General features: G+C 41.2%; 1 protein-coding gene across 1 annotated transcript in view; it reads left to right on the top strand.

Annotated features, from left to right (window-relative positions):
• The window catches only part of LOC126416293 (serine/threonine-protein kinase/endoribonuclease IRE1), a 146,821-nt gene that overhangs the window by 98,430 nt on the left and 22,053 nt on the right, over positions 1–26,338 (top strand). The window contains exon 11 of the mRNA XM_050083946.1: positions 9,821–10,107. Within this exon, the coding sequence (XP_049939903.1) occupies positions 9,821–10,107 (287 nt within the window). The remainder of the gene's footprint in view (positions 1–9,820; positions 10,108–26,338) is intronic.

Below are 26,338 nucleotides of genomic sequence, written 5' to 3'. Positions count from 1 at the left end.
TTACAGCCTCGCTACCCCTGGTGTTGGCTGACAACAGCGGATCTCGTTTTGTTTTATTTGTGATGGGGATTTTTATTGCTTTATTTAAGGGAGGGACCTACCACCTTATTGGTGAGTGGAGGGGATGGCAGGCCCTCTCGTTCCCCCCTTCGCACCGGCTGGATTGGCTTCAAGTGGGCTTGGTGGTTCACCCCGGCCCTCTGCCTTCCCACTCCTTTCCTGAAGGGGTCTGTTATGTCTTGAGCATCTCTCTTGTCTCCTGTGCTTCTTCCTTCACACCCCTGTCATTAGTCACTTTCTTTCCCTTGCCTCTTCTTCTGTCCTTTTCCTTCCTTCCCTGTCAATAGTTTAACATTTTATGGATATTGTAGTTCCCTCTTTTAATGTGGGATTTTATCGGTTTTAGTGAATCTAAGGGACTGATGACCGCGTAGTTTGGTCCCTTCTCCAACCAACCAACCAACCACATGCCCTGGGTAGTGCTAATGCTCAGGCAGTGTCACAAGAATTGCCTGTCCCATGATCAACAGTACAGAAAGTTTTGCAGTCTTTTACACTGGTACCTCAATGAGATCCAAGCAGTGCAGAAAACTGAAACCTCATGATCCACACCAATATTCTGAATTTGCTCTTCGGTTCATGATGATGATGACATGTGGCCACGCAATATTCTATGAAATGATGAGGAACATTGTACACTGCAGGGTGCAATAAATACACAGACCTGCCGAATTTGAGTTGCTGTCAAACTGCATGGTGCACATGAAGAGCCACTGCACTCACCAGATGTGACTGTGTGGTCCACCTTTATTCTCAGCCTGTTCTTCTATGAAGAGATGCATATTGCCTGTCAGATGCTCTGCGACATCTGCACATTATCAAGACCTCCTTATACAGCATGTGATTCATACTTTGGAGGAGCACAACTGTGTGGAAACCACTAATTTCATACAAGATTGGGCAACACCTCATGTCACTTGTCAGTGAAAGATCAGCTCAGTGCAACCTTCCATAAACATGTCATCTTCAGATGCATGTCCCGCAAGATCACATTAGCTGAATCTATGTTACTTTTGACTCTGGGAATGTCTGAAAGAACGTGTTTACCAGAGACACAACCTGATGTGAAGGCCAGTATACATGAACACGTTGCTCGGATTCCACCAGGACTGCTGGGAGCAGCTGTTTATCCTGTCCTTTTACATATGCAGCATCTCATCGGTATCTCTGGTGCTTATATTGAAACACATGTTTGATATTTTCTGCCCACATTCCATTTCTAATCCATTACATATGGAAACACTTCTGTAAGTCTTTCTCCCATTCACAGCACCAAATTTGCATCTGGTGGCCAAAATTGGAAATAATTTTTTCCCAGCTAAATCGGTTCTGCAGTAACACATTAGGATACATACCAAGTTTAGCTGCTATATGATAATTACAACCCACACTGGATCTCTGTGTCTAGCTGCACTTTAAGTATGTTATAACCACCTGGTATTACTTGACAAGACAAAAATCTGTTCTTGGCTTCTCGGACTTTGACAACCACGCTTTGAGTAATGAAAGATTGATAACAATATAAAGTGTATAACAAAATTATACTGGCATATGTTGAAATATCACAAAGGTTGCCTTGATGAAGAAGTTTTGACGATGTGCATTTAAGCTAATACTACAAAACATGAAAAAACAAAATTTCAACTGGCATGTAAACTACTAACCTCTAAAAATGCAACACGTCAGATACCTGTTCTCAGTGCAGTGTTATTTGTTCCTGCTTGCATCCTCAAAACTACTTTTGTTCTTATTAAAGTCTTAATATGCAGGCTCTTTATTTTTACTATGTGTTATTTTCATCGTATTATTATAGTTTTAATTGTGACTTATAAGTCTGAAGACCAGTAGACTTTTAACTCGGATGACTTCAACAATTGGCATAAAATTTTTGTTTGCCAGTGTATATCCTAACTTTTGCTGTAAATTGTGTTCCATCAGAAGTTAATTAGAAATAACATGCTTGCTTCTTCAAATAAGACAGACTGAAAAAAAAATGCTCATTTTATATTTACATATTCCCCAGTATGGTCCCATTCATTTTCTGATTACTTTTTGTTCGAGTAAGTAAGGCAGGTGATTTGACCACAAATTAATATTTATTCTCTTTTCCACAGATTAATATATGTCTATAACCCAGTTTACAGTTTCTAGTCAAACTGGAATTTTATATATGCTGCTCAATATGTTGTAAAATTCATTCATTCATCATATTCTGTAGTGCCAATCAAAGAGGAGAACCTTCAGGGATGTTTAAGAGACTTACCAGTATAAATAACAATTTTTGTTTTCTTGATGGCTCCATGATAGTCTGTCAGAAATATCAACAACATTTTTGACATCTTCATCTGCGTGTTTCTATAGGTTGCTGGAAATGTGAATAATTGTGTCATGACTTATAGGCTTATGTAGCTATTGTTGGTAAGGTAAGGGGATGTACTAGTGAAACAGTTGTGTAGAATATCAACCCACAAATGACTTTTAAACTTCATTATTGCATCCTTCAGTAGCAGTGTGTTATCATAGTGGTTGCTAGAAATACCACTTGCAGTCTGCTGCCTTATAACCTAGCGACAGTTTGTGCTAATTTGATGACTTTCCGGTCACTTCTGCTTGATGCCGTAATGTTTTTAGATGACATTCCCAGGCGTGGGTTCCTATCCTCACTCTTTGACTCTGTGCACGCTCCCCAATACATTTTTTGTTGATATCAATTTGTTACATTGCTCCATGCCCCAATATAGCTTGTGCAGTATTTACTATATGTTCAGTTAATTGTAGCACATCAGTTGTCTTTCCATTAAAATCACCAAAAGTGAAACAATAACTCATATATTTGGTATCATTATGACAAATCATTTTTCTGTATGCTTTTTTTACCCTTATGGTAGCATACAAGAATACTCGAATTGTTCCTTTTACAAGGTTTGAGTGGTAATTCCAAAATCCTTGCTAGTTATCTACCTGCCGTTGCATTGCTTTCTTGCAAGAGAAGCTAAGTTCTTATCAGTCAGAATGACTGGGCCTGGTCAGGGGGTGTATTCCAGCAATACTCAATAGCCTGTTGCGGAGCATGCTCTACAACATGACAGTCATGACCTTGATGCCTATTTCACTACACGCTCCATTTGGATTCTTCCCCCAGACACCAGTTCCTCAGAACTCCACAGGTGGGAACTAGCACTACAACATGTCCTTCATTCTCGCCACCTACTTGGCCTTAATTTACATTAATTCCTTCCATCTCACCATATTTTCACAGGAACTACTCCTTTCATCATCTGATTTTAGTTTTCTACATCTTTCATTTTCTGACATGTGTGTTTTTCGCCCCCCATTCCACCTCTGTTACAGACATTGCACTTAGCTTTTTATTCTTTTTAACTCATGAACTATGTTTTAGTACTAATCTCTGTCTTGCATATTACCCCGTCTTCCACCTTTAAGCTCTCAGGTTTTCAAATCCCATCCGGTGCAGTCCCTAACAGTCTGTCTTTCCTTCTCATCTCATCCAGTAAGCCTCTTCTGACTCAAGGTTCTGGGTGATTTTTCTGAACTGAAACCCTTTTCAAAAACCCTTCCAGTCTTTCTCCTCCACCCCTCTTCCTTCCTCTTCAACTCTTCTGCCAGAAGAAGGGACCACTGGCTGCGAATGCTTGTAAAAGTTAAACCTTTTTGTGTGTGTGTCCTCCTGCTGCTGCTTGGTGAGTTTTTCTTTTTTAATCCGTTTACATTATATGTCATAAAAAGGAATTCAAGAGAAGCCAAGTTCTTAAAAAGGAATTAGGGTCACATTACTCACAACTTGCCACTTTTTTATTTATCATGTTAACATTCTGTACATTGTTTGATAGAGCCCTTCTGTGAAATTGCCTGAAAAAGAAAAAATTTGAAATGCATCAAATGAAGCTGGTGAAAGAGAATACAAACAATGAAAAATCTGGAATGGAGTAACAATATGCATTAGGATAGATTGTTACTCACCACATAGAGAAGGCATTGAGTGGAAGACAGACACATTTAGAGATCGACTGATGAAAAATACAAGCTTTCGGGCAAAATCTTTTGTCAAGTGACACACACACACACACACACACACACACACACACACACACACACACACACACACACACACATGTACATTCTTACATGGACATTGTGCCTACACTTGACTATTCTCACCTTCAGGCCTGTAATGTCATGGTAACGAGTAGCAGGGTCGGATGGGTAACGGGGATACGTGGTGTCTGGCAAGGAGGATGAACGAGTAGCAGAAAGGCATGGAGAAAAATGTTGTGGTCCTGTTAGAGAAGTGTGTGGAGGTAGGGTGGTGGGCTACTAGGTACAGAATGTGCTCGGGGAGTGGTGGGGGGGGGGGGGGGGGACAGAGAGGGAGAGGATTAAGCAGTGTTATAGAGAAAGAAGGGAAATAAATGAAGACGAGATGAGAGATATGATACTGTGTGAAGAATCTGACAGAGCATTGAAAGACCTAAGTCAAAAAACAAAGAAACCTCAGGATTATTGAGATCCTGGAGCCTGGAGGGAGCCAAGGTATTCCACTTGGTGCACAAGATATATTAGACAGGTACAATACCCTTAGAATTCAAAAAGACTATAATAATTCTAATTTGAAAGAAGACAGGTGCCGATAGGTGTAAATATTACCAAACTATCACTTAAATAAGTCATGATGGCGAAATACTGACATAACAAATGGAAAAACTGATTAAAGTTGACCTCAGGAAGATGAGCTTGAGTTCTGCAGAACTGTGGGAACACATAGGCAATACTGATTGTACAACTCAACTTATCTTAGGAGATAGACAGAAAAAAAGGCAATCTACATTTATAACATTTCTAGATTTGGAGAAAGCTTGTGATAGAGTAGACTGGAATACATTCTTTGAATTTTTAAACATAGTAGGTGTAAAATACGCAGAGCAAAATTTTATCGACAGCTTGTTTAGAAACAAGGCTGCAGTTACAAGGGGCAAAGAACTTGAAAGGGAACCAGTAGTTGAGCAGGGTATGAGACAGGCTTTTGGATTATCTCCATTGCTATTCAGTTTGTCATTGAGCAATCTGTGAAGAAAACTGAGGAGAAATTTGGAAAGAGAATTAAAGTTCAGGGGAAAAAACTGAAAACTTTGATATTTAACGATGACATTGTAACCCTCAGACACAGTGAAGGATATGGTAGAGCAGTTGAAGTGAGTGTGCAGTGTTTTGGGAAGAGGTTACAAGATGAATATCAACAAAAGTAATGAAACGTGCCCAATTAAGTCAGGCAGGCCTGAGGAAATCAGATTCGGAAATGAGGCAGTAAAAGTACTAACACAGAGAATATAAAAAAGTAAACTGGCAATAGCAAAAAAAGGATTTCTGAAGAAAAAGAATTTTTTAACTTTGAATATAAATGTAAGTGTTAGGAACTCTTTTCTGAAGGTATTTTCCTGATGTGTAGCCTTATTTGGAATTGAAATGTGGATGTTAGACAGTTCAAATAAGACATGAACAAAAACTTTTCAAATGTCCCAATGCAGAAGATTAGACTGATTTATCAAATTGCTAAGGAGGGGAGGTACTGAATCGAATAGGGAAAGGAGAAATTTATGGCACAATGTGATTTTAAAAACAGATCAGGTGATAGGACACATCCTGAGGCATCAAGGAACTATCAGTTAGGTAATGGAGCAGAGAGTGGGGATAAAAATTGCTTAGGGAGACCAAAACTTGACTGCAGTAACCAGGTACCAATTGATGCTGAAAAGTAATGCCTCCAAGTATTTTATGTGAAAACTATTAACATTCTATGTCTTTATATGTCACACCTATATATTTGCAGCCCTCTTCCATTAAGGCGCTTAGAATTGCAGCGTGTAACATGGCAGTGTGTAACGTAATTATGTTGATGTGTGAGAAACAGTGTGCTGTAATTGAGTTTCGAATTCAAAGATATTGTCTACACGTTGAGCACCCTCCTCGTCAGCGTAACAGTGCCAGACAACACAAGAGCACTGCGGTATCCAGCGGCTTGGGTTTACTGCCATCGTTCATCCTCCATACTGTTCCTACTTGGCCCCATCCAATTTTCATCTGTTTCCAAAACTTTACTTTCATTGTGATAATGCAGTGCAAGCAGAGGTGAGATTGTGGCCCCATCAACAGAGTCAAACATTCTACAGGGTGGGCGAGAAGTCCCCATACCCCTTAGTATTGAGTGCTCATTGATTTGAATTGTTTCAGCACAAGTACTTAAGCATTAAGTGTATGCTTACATATTAAGTGACATCTTACTTATGTATTAAGTATTGTTAGTTAAGTATTAAGTTACTTACGTATTACGTTCTGTACACTTCCATGTTCTTCTTGACATATTTTTGAGCATGTTCAGTGTTATAGTGCGAACTGTATCCTCAACAGCATTGCTCAGTTCTTCATTTGTAGCATAACAGCTTACAGATACACACGTCTTAATGACTCCCCATAATGAGTTGTCATGTGTGGTGAGGTCAGGACTTCTTGGTGGCTATTTCAGAGGAGCTAGTGTTGCTGATGAACCATGAGACCTGTCCGCCATCCTGGAAAGTGTTCATTTAGGAACTCACATGCTGAAAGAGTGCAGTGAGGAGGAATTTGATATTTTGCAACCATATGCATTATGTGAGACCCTTTTCCTCAAGCTAAGGTGTTAACCATGTTTCTAACTTGTGCAGATAATTTGTGCCATTCAGAGTCCCTTCAAAAATGTATGGTCCAGACAAATGTGATGTCATCCCTGCCTGTATCATTTATCATTATGTGAGGTGGGTTTCTTTCTAACTCAACTGTGTGATGACTATTCTCTTTGGCCCAAGTGACAATATTTCTAGCACATGGGGTGTGAGAAATGGCACATTATCTGAAAACATAACTTTAGCATAGTTCACTGCATTTGAAAATTGAGTTAACAAAGCACAGTGTGCTAAAATACTTGCATTCCAGTCTGTATCCAATAATTCATTTACAAACATCAGTCAAAAAGGTCTGCTGTGAAGGTCTCGTTTTCTTGTGATCTCCATCGTTGTCCTCAGTGTACTGAGTTCCGAAGCATGTTTACATGTCGAATTCATAGGAAATTGTTCAGTTGAAGCAGAGACTATAATGCATGTCTCTTCTTGTGTCTTCTCCTTTCCATTCCATGAGCTGTCTATAACACTGTCAAAAGCAAAACCACATCTTTCCCAATTTAGAAGTGTTACCTTTCATGGTGGAGGCTTATTCAATCTTTCCTGAAATGCTCCCATAATCAGTCTCATTGTCTGCCCAGTGTGTGCATTGTTCATCCACCCACACAATTGTCACTAATTGCTCCTCAATAGTGTAACTATGATCGCTCACATCTGTCATGACTACAAATTAAAACTCTACTTCAACTGCAGAAACATGTAAACATGAATTCCAACAATTGATAGGAAGTGACATAGCTACCAACCTGCATAATAACATTTGTTATTAAACAAGGGTTGCAGGGGGTATGGGGATTTCTCACGCACCCTGTTCAGTGACGGTATCAACAAACAGATCTCTCGTTAGGAAAAATGTGTTACCACCATCGTGACTATGTTGAGAAGTAGATATCTAGACATGAAGAATAAATATGTAGAATGTTAATAATGTTTGTTTTATTTAGAAAGTGTTAAAGAGTTTACACATAAAAAATGTAGAGGCATTACTTTTCAGTACACCCTCATAAGTTGCAGTAGTTACGCAAAGATGAAGAGACATGCACAGGACAGATTATTGAGGGGAGAAGCATCAAATAACATCAAGTCGTATGAGTTCTGTTCCCATGTTACTGTCAGTGTAGTTTTAATTTACTGAACACTGTTTTTAACACATCATTTCTTTACCTACTGCATGTCTTTCATCAACTCTTTATCCTCTGCACGTGTATCGGTGCAAATACCCTGTGATTTATAAACTTGCCCACTCTTTTTCTATATCTGTACATAAATACTTCCTTCTTTTTGTGGCTTGTTGGTCCATGCATGATTCTGCAAGAAACCAATATATTCTAAAAAAGCCACAAGCAAATATGTGATTTTTTGGGGGTCATAACTTATGTTCTGTTAGTGACAGAGGTAAGTGTTGAAGTGTTTGGACAGCCTTTGGCCTAGTGACTATGTGTATGCATATAGAAAGAACAGGCATCCTGTAGCTATCCTACAGTACAGGGTCAAAATTTAAACATAACCCACTTCCTTCAGCCAAGACAAATTGAGCAAATAGGTGGAGTGGCATCAGTGTAGTTTTAACTGATGTAGTGAACACATGGCAAGGATTCTGTGGTCACATCAAAGGGTCTGAGGTCACCAAACCATGGATGTAGATGAGCCAATGGTTGCTTGAAATTTTCAACATGTGCTAATATTTTGTGATAGCTCTTCTGAAAGGTATTCAAATATGCCCAAAGTGGCACTGCAGTAACAAAAAATGGGCCAAAAAGCATCTTCACATGCCTGAAAGAAACTTAAAATTACTGCCAAAAATGATGGAAAACTGGAAAGACTGCAAATTGAGAACTATATTTCTAATAACATTTTTACTCTTTTAACATAAAATCATGAGCCAGGTATCTTCGATGAATTGCAATTGACGAGCAAAGTTTCCAGAAGAAATGCAAAGCAAGCAGTTTTGTGTTAACCTTATATTATGCACACTTATTTCTCGTTTATATGTGTCAAAGTATGTAACTGCATCAAAGTATATAAATAAACTGTCAAAACTTTACCGATTTATAGAATTCTTTTATATAAGCAACATACACTGCTGTAGCAGAAAAAAAAAAGGAACCAGTGGAAAAATGCTTCTGTAGGAGAACGAGAAGACCACATCAGTGGGAGAGAAAGAAACAAGTGCAGACAGTTGCAGCAAAAAAATGGAGCCTACAATTTTGCCCCATCACCCTATACCTATACCTGTGTGTTGAAAATTTTCCCAATGTGTGAATTATCCTGGTCTAGAGGAGAAAACTTATCTTCAAAGAAAGTCTGGGTAACTGGATTTAGAATTTCTATGTTAAAAGAGTGCAAATATGTTTGCACGCGAAAATTTTTGGTGAGGAAGACATAATGAGAATTGGGGCAGCTGGTACCCACTTTTCTGTCAGAGTCTTTTAAAGAGGAAATTTTTGCGTTTTTTGTGCTCCAAGAGGAGCATTTTCACTCTGGTCCATAATTTATATAGTAAGTCTTCTTTACATCATTTGTCGATGAAATGTCTCAAGATTTAGTATTAGCTGTAAAAGATGTCAGAGTTAATAATTGATGAAGCATAGAATTAAAAATTCTCAGAGGCTGCACATATTTTAAAATTATGAGTGTACAAAAGAGGTATTCTCAGAAAGAGTTATAGCAGTGAGAGTGATATGTAAATAGTAGCAGAAGGACTTCCCACTGTTTTGTTGGTTGATTAAACATCTGAATGAGACTAATGGTCATATTGAAAAAATGAATAAAAATATTTGTTACAATTTGTTGATGTTAATTTTGAATGAGAATGGATGAGTGCAGTCATAATTCATGAAAAACAACTCAAATATATTGTACTCATTGACATCTAGTCACAGATTTTCTAATTGTGTCATATATATTAAGGTCTGCAAGTTTTTCTTTCATGTTGTTTCTGTCTTCTTTTTTGCCCAACTTTGAGAATTATCACTGTCTCATGCTATTGTAACACCTCAGATGAGAACCCCATTTTTCTCCTTTTCTTTTAGGGGTGAATTTGACCGGCGAGCTGTAGCTGTAAAGCGGATATTGCCCGAGTGCTTCACAGTAGCAGACCGTGAGGTGGCTCTTCTGCGTGAGTCAGATGCTCATCCAAATGTAGTTCGCTACTTTTGCACAGAACAAGATCGCCTTTTTCGTTATATTGCTCTGGAATTATGTGCAGCAACATTGCAAGACTATGTTGAGGGTAGATTCCACATTGGTCGAATCTCTGCTCGTGACATTCTGCACCAAGCAGTTGCTGGGTTGCATCATTTACATTCTCTTAATATAGGTGAGTATTTAATTTTATAGGTAAGCTTTGGATCTGAGCCCATACCATTTATATTTTTGCTTAAACAATGTTTGAACAAAGGAATATCAGTTGCATTATACACACGATAGAAGTTGGTGAAAGAACAAAAAAAAGAATCTTTACTTAGTGGGAAGCTGCGATATCAGTAACTTGACCCAATGAAGAATAGACAATTACAAATATGGAACTGTTGTGAAGACTAGACAGTTACAAGCATGGAACTGTTATGAAGACTATACACTACCAATTCACACATTAAATTTTAGAATATCGTAATTGTAACTCAATAATAGTTTTGTGTTACTGTACATATTATTATTATTATTATTATTATTAGCAAATTCTCTCTGTAAATGGAAGATGTTAAGCAAATAACTCAATCAGCTTTTCTTTAGATCCTTCTTCTTGTTCCAGTAGGCTTACATTCTTTCCTAGAAGGCTTATTTACATTTTTCTGACCACTTTGGTCTGTACTGTTTTTTGTTTTGGCTGCTCTGATGTAATTTCCCATTTGTCTACTTTGCATCTGAAGCTGTCTCTCTCTCAAAGTGAATTAGTCTTGTGTTTGGGTTGTTTATGTCCTTTCAGATTTTGTTCAGCCAAGGTGTTGATTTCATAAGTGATTTTACATAGTCTATTATCCTTTTTGTTAGTCACTTTTCTGGTAGTCTGTTGAAATGACCAAAGAATTTCATTCGCCTATTCTTAATGTCAGTTTCGATGATTGAAAACTTTTCTGTTGCTCTGATTGATTGCAGCCTATAAACGTCTTGTGTACGTCTCACTCCTGAAATTTTCGTAATGATGTTTCTCTCTTTTTCTATTTCTTCAAGTTCATGTTTGCTGTTCAGCATCATCATTTCACTTGTGTAGAGGATCATTGGTTTTATGACTATGTTGTAGTGTCAAATTTTTGGCTGTCTTGATATGGATTTTTTGTTGTAGGTGTTTTGGACTAACACTAATGCTTTTTGACTTTTAGGAGGTGATTTTGCTGAGAGATTTTTTCAAGGCCTGTCAGTTCGGTGGATTCTCTGAGGTATATAAAGTATGGGACCCTTCTGATTTCTCTGTATTTTGTTTTCAGGCTCATGATTTCTGTGTTTGAACAAAAGAATTCAATTTTCTCAAATGAGATTTGTAACCCTACTTTTTCTGCGTATTCTTAAAGTGTCTCGAGCTGTTTGGTGGAAGTCTCATTGTCCTCTGTAAGTACTGCCAGATCATCCTCAAATGCAAGGTATGGAATGTAGAGGCTGTTTTTGGGGAAGCACAGTACGATTGGCTTCCAAAACTCATTTTTCTTGAGTTCTTTCTCCCATTCTTCCATATCCTTTTCTACGATGACATTGAACACCTGTTTGAATGTCAAATGGTTGTGAGATTTCCCCCATAAATTTTACTTTAGATTTTGTGCCAGTTAGTGTTTGTTTTATAAGTTCTCATGCTTGGGGATCTAGTCCCCTCTTTTCTAAAATTTGGCATAGTGAGGGTCTATCTATCGAGTTGTATGCTTCTTTGAAATCCATGTGCATGCTAGAGGTTTTTGTCTGAGGGCTGGCATTTTGAGCATGGTTTTGAGGTTAAAACTTTTTTCTGAGTATGAGCTGTTTGGTCTGAATCCTGCTTGACATTCTGCTGATTAGAGTTCTAGTTGCCTTTGTGCTGTATTCAAGAGACAAGCTGACAAAATTTTGTAGGTGACTTGTAAGAGGGAGATCCCTCTATAGATGTTTACATCAGATGTGTTGTCTTTTTTATACAGTGCATGGATTGGAGCAATCTTCCAGCCATCTGGGATTTTTTCGGTTTGCCAAATGTTTCAGATTATTTGCATAATTTCTTTGAGTAGGGTTTGGGCCTACATTTTCCAAGAGTTCCACTATAGTTCCATCCTCCCCTTATGCTGTGTTGTTTTTAAGTTTCTTGATATGTGAATAAACTTTTTCTTATGTTGGTAGTAATGAACTTTGTGTTGCGATTTCTGGATGTATACTCAGAAATCTCTCTTTGGGATCTGGAAAATTTAAAAGCTGTTAAAAATATGTGGCTAGTTCTTGGAATGTTTCTTTATGTGTCAAAACTAATTCACTAATGTGTTTTCAAAAGCAGAGGTTCTGTGGAGAGTACCCTTTGATTTGGTTCAGAGAGGTCTTCTAGAAATCAAATATTGTAATTTTTGAAGTTGTCTTCAGTTGATTACAGTTGGTCATTGAAATATTTTCATTTATTTTGTCGTAAAATCTTGGATGTTTGTTTGTGAACTTCGAGGAATTTCTTCTGTGCTTCCAAGGTTCTTGGGTGTATTTCCTCATGCAGTTGTTGGAGGTGCATGATATTTCAGTAAACAACCATTCTGCCATCATCTGGTGATACTGGCGGTACAACCAAGAACCTTGGTAGCATCATATATGCTGGGAAAGCCTCAGATTGCAAAGTTCTTGTGTGTTTCTCCTGATTTGTTGCAGTTGTAATTTTGCCTTTTCTCTTTTTTGTTGTTTCCAGAAAGGATGTTTTGGTTTTTTCTGAAGAGCTCAGGTCTTTTGGTGTTTTTTGATGATTTTAGTTTAAAAATTTCTTGCAGTCTTCTGCAGGTTGTTCTTCCCATTTTTGTGTCATTTTAGTGTCTTTAATTTTGTGTAGATCAAATATTGGAATCACCAGTGTTTTCCTGTTGAATTTTCTTGTGGGCGTGAATTTAATTTTGATTCTGTTAAATAATGATCTGAATCAATGTTTGCACCTATGTGCATTATGAATTGATTTTTGGTAGGTGTACGATATTGTCATATGATTAGTCTGAAATTCTCTTAAATGATGGATGGGTGATTGCCACATTTTTTGTGCTTTTTCTGAAGTGAAGGTGAAATAACTTTTAGATTGTTTTGTTGGCATAACTCAACAAGTTGTTCAGCATTCTTATTGGTTAAATTATGAGCAGGATAGTCTCCCACTATCCTCTTGTATTTGCATTCCCTGCCAATTTGAGCATTAAAATCACCGAGTATAATTTTCGCATCATCTCTTGGAATTTAGGCCCTCTGTGTCAAATTCTTCCCAGAGCCATTCTGCATTTTTTTCCCACCATTTGTTGATGCATGTGCATTAATAAAGGTATAATTATTATTATTGTTATTGTTATTATAGAAGTGTTGAGTCATCAACAGGCACTCACAAAAGACAATGAAAACTTGCTAACTTCCAGAAGAAATCCTTTGACAAGCTAGAGGATAAATACAAATACAGCAGTGTATACTGCCACTGTATTATCAGCTCTTCTTGGCCACAGTGTGGTGTTTGACAGCTAGTTGGTTTCATAGTTAGTATTCCTGTTATGGGATAGGTTTAAGATGTGCCAGGTGCATGAATCGAACAGCTCTTGCTCCTAGATCTTCCATTGGGACATGACACATGTGGCAAGGGGTTGGTAGGGGTAGTGAGAGTGGAAGATGATGTTTTATTCCTGTAGAAGACCCAACACTTCCTACTCCAGTCCTGTCACAGGCTTATCTTATCCATCAGAGGCAAGGCCTCTTGTGAAAACAGCCATGTCATAAGTGCTGCACAGACTTTTATGGTGGCATGACAGCCAACCACCTGTCCAACACCTCCCTGCGGGTCTGGGGGTTAGAATAGGCCCGAGGTATTCCTGCCTGTCGTACGAGGCAACTAAAAGGAGATTCACATGTTTCGGCCTTTATGTGATGGTCCCCTGTAGGGTTTGACCTCCATTCTTCAAAATTATCCCAAAGAGCGAGCCAGTTGGGGAAGGGCGCCTTACAAGGTGAATCATGTCCATCGTGCATTGAGATCTTTAGCCCACTTTCTCATCGTCGCATTGCAGTCCTACCCATTCTCCATTTCTTGGGCGAGGACACCTTCCTGGATGCGTTTTCCACATTCACTATGCAGTGTCGATTTCTGCATCGATGATGACCGTGGACTTCTTTGCACCTGATATCCAGCACGGTAGCCAGTCCGTTGTGGTGTGGCCGCCATGTACCCTGTTGATTGTAGCACCCAGACACCACAGGGATCGCTCTGCTGATGCCTGCGCCGTTAACTCTCCACGTATGCCAAGAGGTAGACACCCATCCCCCTGGGGCATTGGGACTTCTGGCAATGGCTATCCTGCCAGTTGGCCTTTGCTGCGGCTGGGTGGCGCCCGTAGGGAGGGCCCCTGGTCAGAGTGGGTGGCATCAGGGCAGATGACACGCAATGAAGTGTAGTCTATCATCTCTTGCTGTTGGCAAAACACCAGTAGTCTTTAAGCGATCACGAGTTCAATTCAACACATAGAAGTACGACCCAAAATCGTTCCCCTCCTTGGCCACACCATGGGAGGAACGTCAGGCTAAGGATGGCAGTGGATCTTATTCGCCACGGTACCTTGTATGTTCAAGAGCTGATTGGGAATCTTTCATGGCGATGAAGCCTCAGTTTTTTGTTGAGCATTTAGAAGACAAGTTCGGGGATGTGGAGGGCTTGTCCAAAATGAGATCGGCTCAGTCTTGATCAAAACAGAATCCTCTGCCCAGTCACGGGAGTTACTCCCTTGTGACAAGCTGGGGGATGTTTCTGTAACCATCATGGTCCATAAGAGCTTAAATATGGTTCAGGGTATCATATTTCACAGAGACCTTCTATTGCAGTCTGACGATGAGCTTCGCACCAATTTAGAGTGGCGAGGTTTACATTTCATCCAGTGTGTCCACCATGGTCTGAAGGATAATCAGGTTGCCACTGGGCCTTCACCTTGGCCTTTGTGGGTGATACATTGCCTAAGAAGGTGAAGGTGATGGACTACTGGTGTGATGTAAAGCCCTATATCCCTCACCCGATACAGTGCTTTAAGTGCTGGAAGTTCAACCATATGTCTTCCCGCTGTACTTCCAGTGTGACATGCTGAGATTGCGGATGGCCATCACATCCCAAAACTCCATGTGCCCCACCTCCCATCTGTGTCAACTGCGGAGAGGACCGTTTGCCTTGCTCACCTGACTGCAGGATTCTCCAGAAAGAAAGGAAAATCATGGAGTACAAGACCCAGGACCGACTGACCTACACTGAGGCTGAGAGAAAATTTGAACGCCTGCATCCTGGGCGTATGACATCATCTTACGCTGTCACTACAACAGTTCTGGCACCATCAGCTCAGCCAACCCAGGTCACCTCTAAGAGCCAGAAGCTTACACCTGCCCCCTTAATGGTGGGGGGCACTTCCCTCTCTGTTGCTCCTGCGCCACCTACTTCAGGAGCAACCCCCCCCAACCATCGCGGACGTCTGTCCCCACTTCCACTTCTAAGCCAGAGAAGTGTAAGTCTTCTTCGGCTTCTCTCACTAGGAAGGGGTCCCTTGGGTCATTCCCTTCCCAGGTTTCTTCTAGTGGGAAAGGCAACACCCGCCAGTGCCTGAAGAGCCCAAAAGCAGCTGGTTGTAGGGCTTCACGCTCATCCTCAGTCCTGGAGACTAAGCCAGTGAAGTCCTCCCAGCCAGGGAAACCCAAGGAGCAGTGAGAGAAATCCAAAAAGAAAACCCCTAAGACCAAGGAAATTGCGGTGATGCTCGCACCACTGCTACCTATAAGCTCTGCGGCTGAGGATGGGCTGTAAATTTTGGCATCCGCTGAGGACCTAGATCTCGCCAGAACGTCAGACACAATCGATATAGACTGCTCAGGCAATAAATCGGTGGCAGCAGGTGACTCTGAGGTGTAAACTGCCTCATTGAATGTTCCATGCCTTCCCCGTCTCACGATGCCATCCTCCAGTGGAATTGGGGCAGTTTTTTCCACCACCTGGCTGAGCTACAGCAACTGTTAAGCTTTACACCTGCTATCTGCATTGCCGTCCAGAAAACCTGGTTCCCAGCAATGCAGACCCCTGCCCTCCGTGGCTATAAGGGATGTCACAGGAACCATAGCGACTATAATCGAGTTTCAGGTGGAGTTTGCATTTATGTCCTAAACTTCATCTGTAGTGAACATGTGCCCCTTCAAACCCCTCTTGAAGCTGTGGCTGTCAGAGTAAGGACGACACATGAAATAACTGTCTGCAATGTATATCCTCCTCCAGATGGTGCAGTAGCCCTGAATGTATTAGCTACATTGATTGATCAACTCCCTAAACCTTTCCTACTTCTGTGAGATTTTAATGTCCATAACCCCTTGTGGGGTGGTACCATGCTTACTGGCCAAGGCAGAGGTGTCGAAACTTTATTGTTGCAATTCGACCTCTGCCTCTTAAACACTGGGGCCGCCATACATTTCAGTGTGGCTCATGGCAGTTACTCGGCATTGATTTATCAATTTGCAGCCCAGGACTTCTCCCATCTATCCACTGGAGAGCACATGACAACCTGTGTGGTAGTGACCCCTTCCCCATCTTCGTGTCACTGCCCCAGCATTAAGCATCCGGGTGCCTGCCCAGATAGGCTTTGAACAAGGCGGACTGGAGAACTTTCACCTCTGCTGTCACCGCTGAATCTCCCCCACATGGTAACATCGATGCGGTGGCTGAGCAGGTGATTAGCACAATTGTTTCTGCAGTAGAAAACACGTCCCCTCGCTCTTTAGGGTGCCCGAGGCGTGAGTCAGTCCCTTGGAGGTCGCCGGAAGTCGCTGAAGCAATTAAGGAGTGTCAGCGAGCTCTACAGTGGCATAAGCGGCACACTCCCCTGGAGCACCTCATAGCCTTTAAACAGCTCCATGCCCATGTTCGCTACCTTATCAGACAATGGAAGAAGGAGTGTTGGGAGATATACATCTCCACCATTGGGTGTCACATGTCACCTTCCCAAGTCTGGGCAAAGATCAAATGTCTTTACAGGTACCAGGCCCCAACAGCTGTCCCCGGTGTTACCGTAAATGGCGAGTTATGTACCAACGCAAACAGGATTGCCGAGCACTTTGCTAGAGCCTCTGCATCGGAGAGTTACCCACAGCCTTTCGCACCCTCAAATGGCAGCTGGAAGGGAATGTCCTCTCATTCACTACACGTGGCAGTGAATCCTATACGCCCCATTTACAGAATGGGAGCTCCTTAGTGCCCTTGCACATTGCCCCGACACAGCTCCTGGGCCTGATTGCATCCACAGCCAGATGATTAAACATCTCTCATCTGACTATATCTTCCCGTCATCTTCAACCGGCTCTGGTGTGATGGCGTCTTCCCATCGCAATGGCGGGAGAGCACCATCATTCCGGTGCTCAAACCTGGTAAAAACCCACTTGATGTGGATAGCTGGCGGCCAGTCAGCCTCACCAACATTCTTTGTAAGCTACTGGAATGTATGGTATGTCGGCGTTTGCGTTGGGTCCTGGAGTCACATGGCTTGCTGGCTTCATGTCAGGGCGGCTTCCGCCAGGATCACTCTACCACTGATAATCTTGTGTCCATTGAGTCTGCCATCCAAACAGCCTTTACCAGACAGCAACACCTGATTGCCATCTTTTTTGACTTATGTAAACCATACGACATGACTTGGCGACATCATATCCTTGCCACATTGTATGAGTGGGGTCTCCAAGGACTACTCCTGATTTTTATCCAAAACTTCCTGTCGCTCTGTACTTTCCATGTCCAAGTTGGTGACTCCCATAGTTCCATCCATATCGAGGAGAATGGAGTCCCGCAGGGCTCTGTATTGAGTGTCTCTCTATTTTTAGTGGCCATTAACGATCTAGCAGCAGCTGTCGGGCCCTCCGTCTCACCTTCGCTGTATGCAGACAACTTCTGCATTTCGTACTGCTGCTCCAGTACTGTTTTTGCTGAGCAGTGCCTCCAGGGAGCCATCCACGAGGCGCAGTCATGGGCTCTAGCAAAGTCATGTATCATGCACTTCTGTCGGCATCGTACCATTCATCCGGAACCCGCACTTTACCTTCATGACGATCCACTCACTGTAGTGGAGACATATCAATTCCTAGGACTGGTTTTCGATGCTTGATTGACTTGACTCCCTCATCTTCATCAGCTTAAGCAGAAGTGCTGGCAGCACCTCAATGCCCTCCGTTGCCTGAGCAACACCCGTTAGGGTGCAGGTCGCTGTACGCTGCTGCAGCTCTACAGAGCCCTTGTTCAATCCCGAATTGACTATGGGAGTGTGGTTTACGGTTCGGCAGCACCTTCAGCATTGCATTTACTTGACCCTGTGCGCCACTATGGGGTTTGATTAGTGACAGGAGCTTTTAGGACGAGTCTGGTGACCAGCGTACTGGTGGAGGCTGGTGTCCCTCCACTGCAGATCAGACATGCACAACTGCTCACCAGTCATGCAGCACACATTCATAGTTCCCCCGAGCATCCGAATTACCATCTCCTTTTTCTGCCCGTGGTAGTCCATCTCCCGCGTTGGCGGCCCAGATCAGGGCTAACGATTGCGGTTTGCGTGCGGGCCCTTGTCTCCGAACTGGAGTCCTTCCCTTTACCACCTCTACTTGCGGTCCGTTCATGTATGCCTCCATGGTGTACGCCTCGACCGCAGCTTCATCTGGATCCTTTGCATGGCCCTAAGGACTCCGTCAACCCCGCCACTCTCCGCTGTCACTTCCTCTCGATTCTCAATGTGTTCCGGGGCTCTGAAGTGGTTTACACCTACGTCTCAATGGCTTCTCATATGTTCATGGAGGACATATTGAGCAGCACTCCTTGCCATTTGGCTGCAGTGTTTTCACTGCAGAGCTGGCGGCCATATCTCGTGCTCGTGAGTACATCCACTCGTGCACTGGCGAGTCATTTCTCCTATGTACTGACTCATTGAGCAGACTACAAGCTGTTGACGAGTGTTACCCTCGCCATCCTCTGGTAGCATCCATTCAGGACTCCATCTATGCCCTGGAACAGTCCCGCAGTTCCGTTGTGTTTGTGTGGACCCCAGGACACGTCGGAATCCCCGGCAATGAAATTGACGGCGGGCTGGCCAAACAGGCGATGCGGAAATCGCTTCTGGAGATAGGCATCTCCAAAACTGACCTGCGTTCTGTCTTACACTGCAGGGTTTTCCGGCTTTGGGAGACGGAATGGCATAACAGCACACACAACAAACTGCGTGTCGTTAAGGAGATTATGAATGTGTGGAAGTCTTCCTTGCAGGCCTCTCGCGGGGAACCAGTTGTCTTCTTCCGGCTCTGCATTGGCCATACGTGGCTAACGCATGGTTACCTACTCCGTCGCGAGGACCCGCCTCAGTGTCGCTGTGACTCCCAAATGACAGTCGTCCACTTCTTGCTGGACTGCCCACTTTTAGCCGCTCTGCGGCAGACTTTTAACTTTCCCAGCATCCTGCCTTTGTTGTTGGGCGACAATGCCTCCACAGCAGCTTTAGTTTTACGTTTAATCCATGAGAGTGAGTTTTATCCTACTTTGTAGGTTTTAGCGCATGTCCTCTGTCCCTCTGTGTCCTCCACCCTAGTGCTTTTAGGGTGGAGGTTTTAATGTGTTGCAGAGTGGCTGGCTTTCCCTTTTTATTCTTGCAGTTGGCCAGCCACTGTAACCTACTTTCATGTTTTACTCTCTTCTGTTTCTAGCATCTCTCTGTTGTTTTTTTTTTTTTTTTTTTAATCTTTTGTTCCTTTTAGTGTTCGTTGCCCACACTTGCGGCATTGTTTTATTAGGAACAAGGGACCGATGACCTCATAGTTTGGTCCCTTCTCCCGCCTTTAAACCAACCAACCAACCTATCCAACAGAACGAATGACCACCTCCAGGCTGTGGCCAAGAACAAATTTGATCACCCACTGACACAACATACTGCTGAGCACTATACACTCAAGTTCAGTGGCTGCTTCATGACCCATGCCATATGGACCATTTCCTCTAGTGCCAGCTTTTCTGAAGAACTACGTAGATGGGAGTTGCTCTTGCAACACATCCTCTGCTTCCATAATCCTCCTTGGCTCAGTTTCCGCTAATCCACTGTTCCTGCACTCTCCACCCAACCGTTCCCCTTCCTCTACCCTATCACTCCCTCCCAGACCATGCCTTCATGTCACTTCATCATACACAACATCTCATGGCTTCAGTATGGTGTATCATGTGCCTAGCCCACACATTTGTCACTCTTCCCTCTCACATTCCTAGCTATCACACCTACTGCCTCCCTTCAAGCCACTAGTTACCTATCCCCAAACCTTCTTCCTGCTTCCCACCTTTCTCCTTCTACCCACACCACCCACCATAACCCCCACCCCACCCTAGTCCACTTGCCAAACTACAGTCCTACCATTGTGTTTCTAGCTGGCAGACTATAGGGAGCACAGGTGTGTGTGTGTGTGTGTGTGTGTGTGTGTGTGTGTGTGGGTGGGTGGGTGGGTGGGTGGATGGGTGTGCGCCGTATAACTTGCCAAAGAATTTCTTCTGAAAGCTAGCAAGTTTTCATTCTCTTTTGTGTGTGCCTGTCAACAATTCAACGCTTCTGCTATTTGGTGAGTGGTTTCCTTTACTCTTAAAATTATTTACATTCTGCCAGAACTTTCAGACTATGTTGATAATTTTATATGGTTGACACTGAAAAACAAATACTGTAAATGCTGATAAACTCAAAGAAGTGACAGTGGTAAATACATTTGTTGTAACAACTACCCTGTTTCTACCATGAATAGTTTCCCCCTGTTCCTGATTCACTGGTACAAATATTTCCCACCTGATAACTTATTTGATGGACATAGAAATAAATAATAAATTGAGCAGTTTTATTTGTTAATGTTCCCAGAGAGTAAATTTCATTATTATGCTGAGAAAAAAAAGAAACTATGTTGCTGTTTCACTAGTTTCCAATTTTTAAAAAAATTTGTATCGCTGGACCATGTAATAATGTAAAAAGAGACTTTGAAACCCCTAACAGAATACACCAGTAATTTGCTTGTAGAGCTCTCCTATAAAATGTGGGAGACAGGATGCATTTTTCTCATCGGAGTAAGTAATTCCATCCAGTAATGGTTTGTCCACTGCAGCTTCTGAGGGATCTTAAGGCAGAATTTCCCAGCAAATTAAAAATAATGGCATACCTCAATCACACGTCATGGAAAACAAGATGACCATATGTACTCCAGGACTATAAGATTTTAATGCATTTCTGACTTTATAATAAATGTGTGATTTAAGTTGTATCCCAGTATAGGTTCAAGTGTGCACCACTCTCTCTTGCAGGCTGTGTGAATAGTCAATGATAAAGTTTTAATTATTACCTTGAAAAAATTGAGCTATGAGCATGAAATATCCTTTCTATGTATTTATCCTTCAGTACGACACATTTTTCCTAATGAAGGAGGACTTGGCAGAGATCTTGTTTGTAGAATTCTGCACTTTGATTGTTCAAGACACATTCCACCTTGAAACCTTCCTTGTCGTCATTTTGGAAATACCTGTCAGTTTTGTTAATTTGGGGCATCAGGTCAGTAGAATATGAGGTGGGGAGGGAGGAGGCTAAATTTTATTCTCCAAAGAAGCAGCATGTGCGACTGTCATGTGCGTAATAAGCGGTGGAATACGCACACAACCTTTGAGCAGCTTCGCGCAACACTTCGTCTTGACAACCTCCCACAGCCTCATCAAGAGATTTTGGTAGCATGCTGCTGTGATGGTTTGCCCCTTAGGAGTGAATTTGTTAGCAAAGAAGCCCCAAAAAATACTCACATTCATTTTGCCCGAAAATGATTGAGTCTTTGCCTTTTTTGGCTATGACGAATTTTGCTTGCTACTTTTTTCCTTGTCTCGGGGTCATAGTTGTACACCCAGCCCTCCTACATAATTGTAGGTTTGGAAAAATTTATGTTGCTGCCCGGTTCAACAGGTTTTCCATGAGTTTTTAGCAGTCATGGGACACAGCAGGCAGCAACCTTCATCGTGTTCAAAATGTTATGCAAGGCTGAAGCAGTGGATAGCTGGTTTGGGAGTGGAAAAGTACTGAGACCACAAAGTAAAGTACATTTCAACAACAATTTATTAAAAACAATCCAAATCTTTACACTTAGGAAATACACTGATAATGAAATGGTAGGAATTGAAATATTGTAAAGTTAAAAAAAAGAACTTGCATTACAAGTAGTGATCAAGGCATAACAAATAAAAAAAATTGAAGAACAGCTTAAGGTCAACTGACAAGTGTCTTCCACAGCTGCAGTACAGTAAATTTTAAATCAGAGGGAATGAAAAGTACTCAACAGTGATGGTTAAATACTTGGACCGCAAGTCATATAACTCAAGGTTATGAACAGGCACAGTACCACCCAAAACTTAGCCATTGAAAAATTAACTTAACACAAAATTAAAGACATATTTCATCAGTAACCAAAAAAATCCTGAAGTTACAACTAGGGTGGTACTGTTTGCAAGGTAATGGTGTAAGGCAAATCTAAATCATTCTTAGCAACAGCACCAACAGCTTATCACAGTGATGTACTTGGTAATGTGAGAATACCAAGAACAGTTATAGATTAAGAAAGTAAGTACTAAATCTAAAGTTGTTGCCAGAACCAAAACTTACAGTTTTGGCCGCAAGGAACTTTAACAGTGTTTTAAAAGAAAGACATGAACTAAATTAATAACCAGCAGCCACATAAGCAAACTTTATAGGTGTGCAAAAATGACTTTGGATTTCCCCTGATATATGGTGAAAGTACAAGAAGTCCATAAGTAACTGTATACATGTTCCTGCAGCAAAGATGCTAAGCGAAAACAGTAACCTGAACTTATACTAAAGGATGCTTTTGGGCAGTGCTTGTTAGATTTACATTAAGGTTGAAGCTCGTCTTTAAAAACAAAACATATATAAATTGAATAACTGAAAAATTCTTAGCATGGCAAATTCTGAGCATCAGGGGCAGCAGATAACAGCAGGAGCTGCTTGAATACGCAGTCAGGGTGAGCAAGACCCAGCAGGCAGCATGACAAGATAAATAACTGACAAATAATAAACAGAGGACTAGTTCTAAAAACAGCAAATGGGAGGTAATATGGATCTGATATACTCAGCTGGCAAGCTGTCTTACCAAAGTAGATCTCGTTTGTTGGATGAATTACAAAATCTATTTGGTGAGTGCACAGTGAGGTCCCTGATAATAAAGCATTAAATATACATATAGTCAGAATTAAACACTATTCGGTTTTAAAACCAGTATGTAAATTAAGTTTAGCAACCACTAAAAACACTAGCAAAACATATTGAATGAACACTATTTTCGTAAAAGGCAAGGCACTTGATAAAATGAAAGGTAAGCAACTTATAGGTAGTTGAAGGATAGTGCCTAAGAAAATACCAAACAACTTAAACACACTGGCAAACATGAGACAAAAGAACAGGGCAGATAATCTACAAAATAATATAACAGAAAGCACACATCACAAGACAGCCATGCTGCTAAGTACTGTGGTGAATGAATAACATATCTTGTAACTTAATGCACATTCCCTACAGTCAGTATCAAAACACCAGAGAGCGCCTTTAGCTTGCAACACCTGACCCAAGTCTTGGCACAAATATCAATTAGACACAGAGGGAACCGGGCTGCCGCGCAAAGCACAAAAATTAATGTCTGTATCTAAGAACCTCACTGTAGTCCAATATGTGGCCAGGCGTTAGTTTCCCAAGCCGGCTTGCTTCCTTCAGCAATCAGGTAGATGACAGTCAAGTTCCCAATCAGCATGGCGGCACTGATAATGCTCTGTAGGTGAGGTGGCCGTCTTCCTGCAGTGTTCAGCCAGCACAAAGCACTCACATGTCCAGGATTAACACGGTCCTCCAACTGCCACTGCTGCGAGCTAGTTCACCGTGATAGCTAGCCGAGGAACAGTGGTGGCACTAGGTATCAGTGACCACTTATGGCCGCACACCTATGGGGGCCTCGCAGAAAAGTTGTTGAAGCTATTAAAATTTTAGCTACTTAACTGTCCATCTCTATTTTCTTACAAATGTTGTAGTATTTATCTAGGATCGTCTGGCAACATTATGACAGTTATGTGGCAGCACACCAAGCGTACAAGTTTGGGACTGCAGACTGCTTCTGGTAGGCCTATTACATTACACTATTCAAGTGGGAATACCTGTCGTGAATCAGTGCATGCGCACTAGATGGCAGTAACACATGGAACTCAAGAGACTGTTTTGCCGTACAATCGTTCATACAGACTAAGAAAAATTTAAAATAAGTTATTAAATTATATACTTGGAGAGGAAGCCAATTGCCGTATTAAAGAAAGAAGCATGTTAAATGGAAAATACACCTACTTTTCTTTATACCATATTCACAGCCCATTTGGTATGCACAGTTTTTCCGAATTGACACTTCAATCCAACAACAAGCAAACGCGACAATGTTCTGTGGAAGAGACAATATAGGCAGGAGCACTGTCTTGGCCAGTAAACGTACCAAGTGACACTTCACTCTTTCTTCAAGGTATCGAACTGGTAGAAGTGAACAAGTCTTTTATCTCGGAAGATGTAGTTGTACCAATTTCAGCCATACATACTAAAGGTACCCCATCCTGTGGTAAGTCACTATACAAATACATTTATTGCCAAATTTAGTTGGTTGATACATCACAGAATGAAAAAAAAAATATTGTGCCATGTGTGATAATCGCACAGCCTATTCACTCTATACTAAGACATCGAGTACTTTAGGTACCCTACTGTACTTATGAACGTACTTAGCACAAAGTTTTTTTTTTAGATCATCATGTCTGGAGGACCCTCGAGAGACAGAGACATAGGGAGAAAATGGAAATCCGGTGCATCAAAAAGGAAAAGAATGGTTGAGACAATTACATCTACCAAACTACGAGTTCAAGTATGGTGAAATTTCTTAATAAATCTTAAGGTGTAACTGCACCAGATGCCTCTGATGAAGCTCTTATCCAAGTGTCTTTAGTTTCTGAAACAGAACCAGCTCCAGGATCGAATGACTCTGTTACCCTTTTTGATACAGCATCAGAGTTGGATGAAACTGCTGTGATCCAAGATTGTGAGCCAATTAAAGACATCAGAAGTGATAATCAAGAGCAAACTGTTCATATAAGAGGGTCCTTTATAGATAAGATCTGGGAAAGTGGGTATTATCAGTAACAGATTCACAGCATCATGATTTAACGCAAAATGGCCCACAGCAAAACCTAGAGAAAGCCGATGTAAGTTACACCAAAGTTGCAAGTAAAAGACATTTTACTAAATTTCATTTTACTAGAAAATTGAGTAACAGCAACAATCAATATCACAGATGGTTAGCTTCCTCCATATCTCAAGACAAAGTTTATTGCTTTCCATGTCGACTTTTATCAGATTTGCAGACACAGATGGTAAAAGAAGGATGTTGTTACTGGAAAGATCTGAGTAGAATATTGCAAAGGCATGAACAAAGTCAATGACACACGGAGTGCATGATTAGATGGTAAAGGAATCAAGTATGGAAAAGCAATAGATAAGGAAAATGAGACACTGATTAGGGAATCAAAAAAGTATTGTTGCAAATTGTTTGAAAGATTTATCGATATTATAAGATACTTAGCTTCACACAATCTGGCATTGGGTAATCGAGAAGCCCCTAACCTAAACGATAGTGGGAACATTGGAAATTTTATAGACCTATTTAAATTGTTATCCAAATATGATCTAACTCTTGCAACATGTTAACGAAATGCAACTTTGTTGGCATTATCTGAGGCACGACATACAAAATGAATTAATTACATTAATCTCCAAATCTGTTATCAATGAAATTATAAACAGAGTCAAACAAGCAAAATATCATGCTTTCATGCTCAATTGTATTAGAGATTTGAATCATGGGGAACAAATGTCAGTAATATTAAAATTTTGTAATTCCTCAACTGGAGAGATAGAGGAAAATGTCATTGGGTTTATTGCTGTCGCAGAAACAGTGGGAGAGTATTTAACAAATGCCAATATAAAGGAACTAGAAAATAATGGCCTACACATCCAAAACTGTCGAGGACAGGGATATGATAAGGGTGCCAATATGGTTGACATTAACAAAGGTGCTAGAACAAGAATACTCAATTTTAATCCACAAGCTTTGTTCACACCGTGCGGATGCCATTGTTGGAATTTGCTTTGCTAGATGCCAATAAAACTTCTACAACAGCTAAACATTTTTTGACTTCATCAATAAAGTTTGTGCTTTTTACAAAATCAAGCAAGCATTGGGACCTTATAAAAACTAAATTGAAATTGACATTGAAACCTCTGTCTGAAACG

This window comes from Schistocerca serialis, chromosome 8 (genome assembly GCF_023864345.2).
Source record: "Schistocerca serialis cubense isolate TAMUIC-IGC-003099 chromosome 8, iqSchSeri2.2, whole genome shotgun sequence".
NCBI lineage: Eukaryota > Metazoa > Arthropoda > Insecta > Orthoptera > Acrididae > Schistocerca > Schistocerca serialis.
This window is presented reverse-complemented; position numbering and strand designations above follow the sequence as displayed.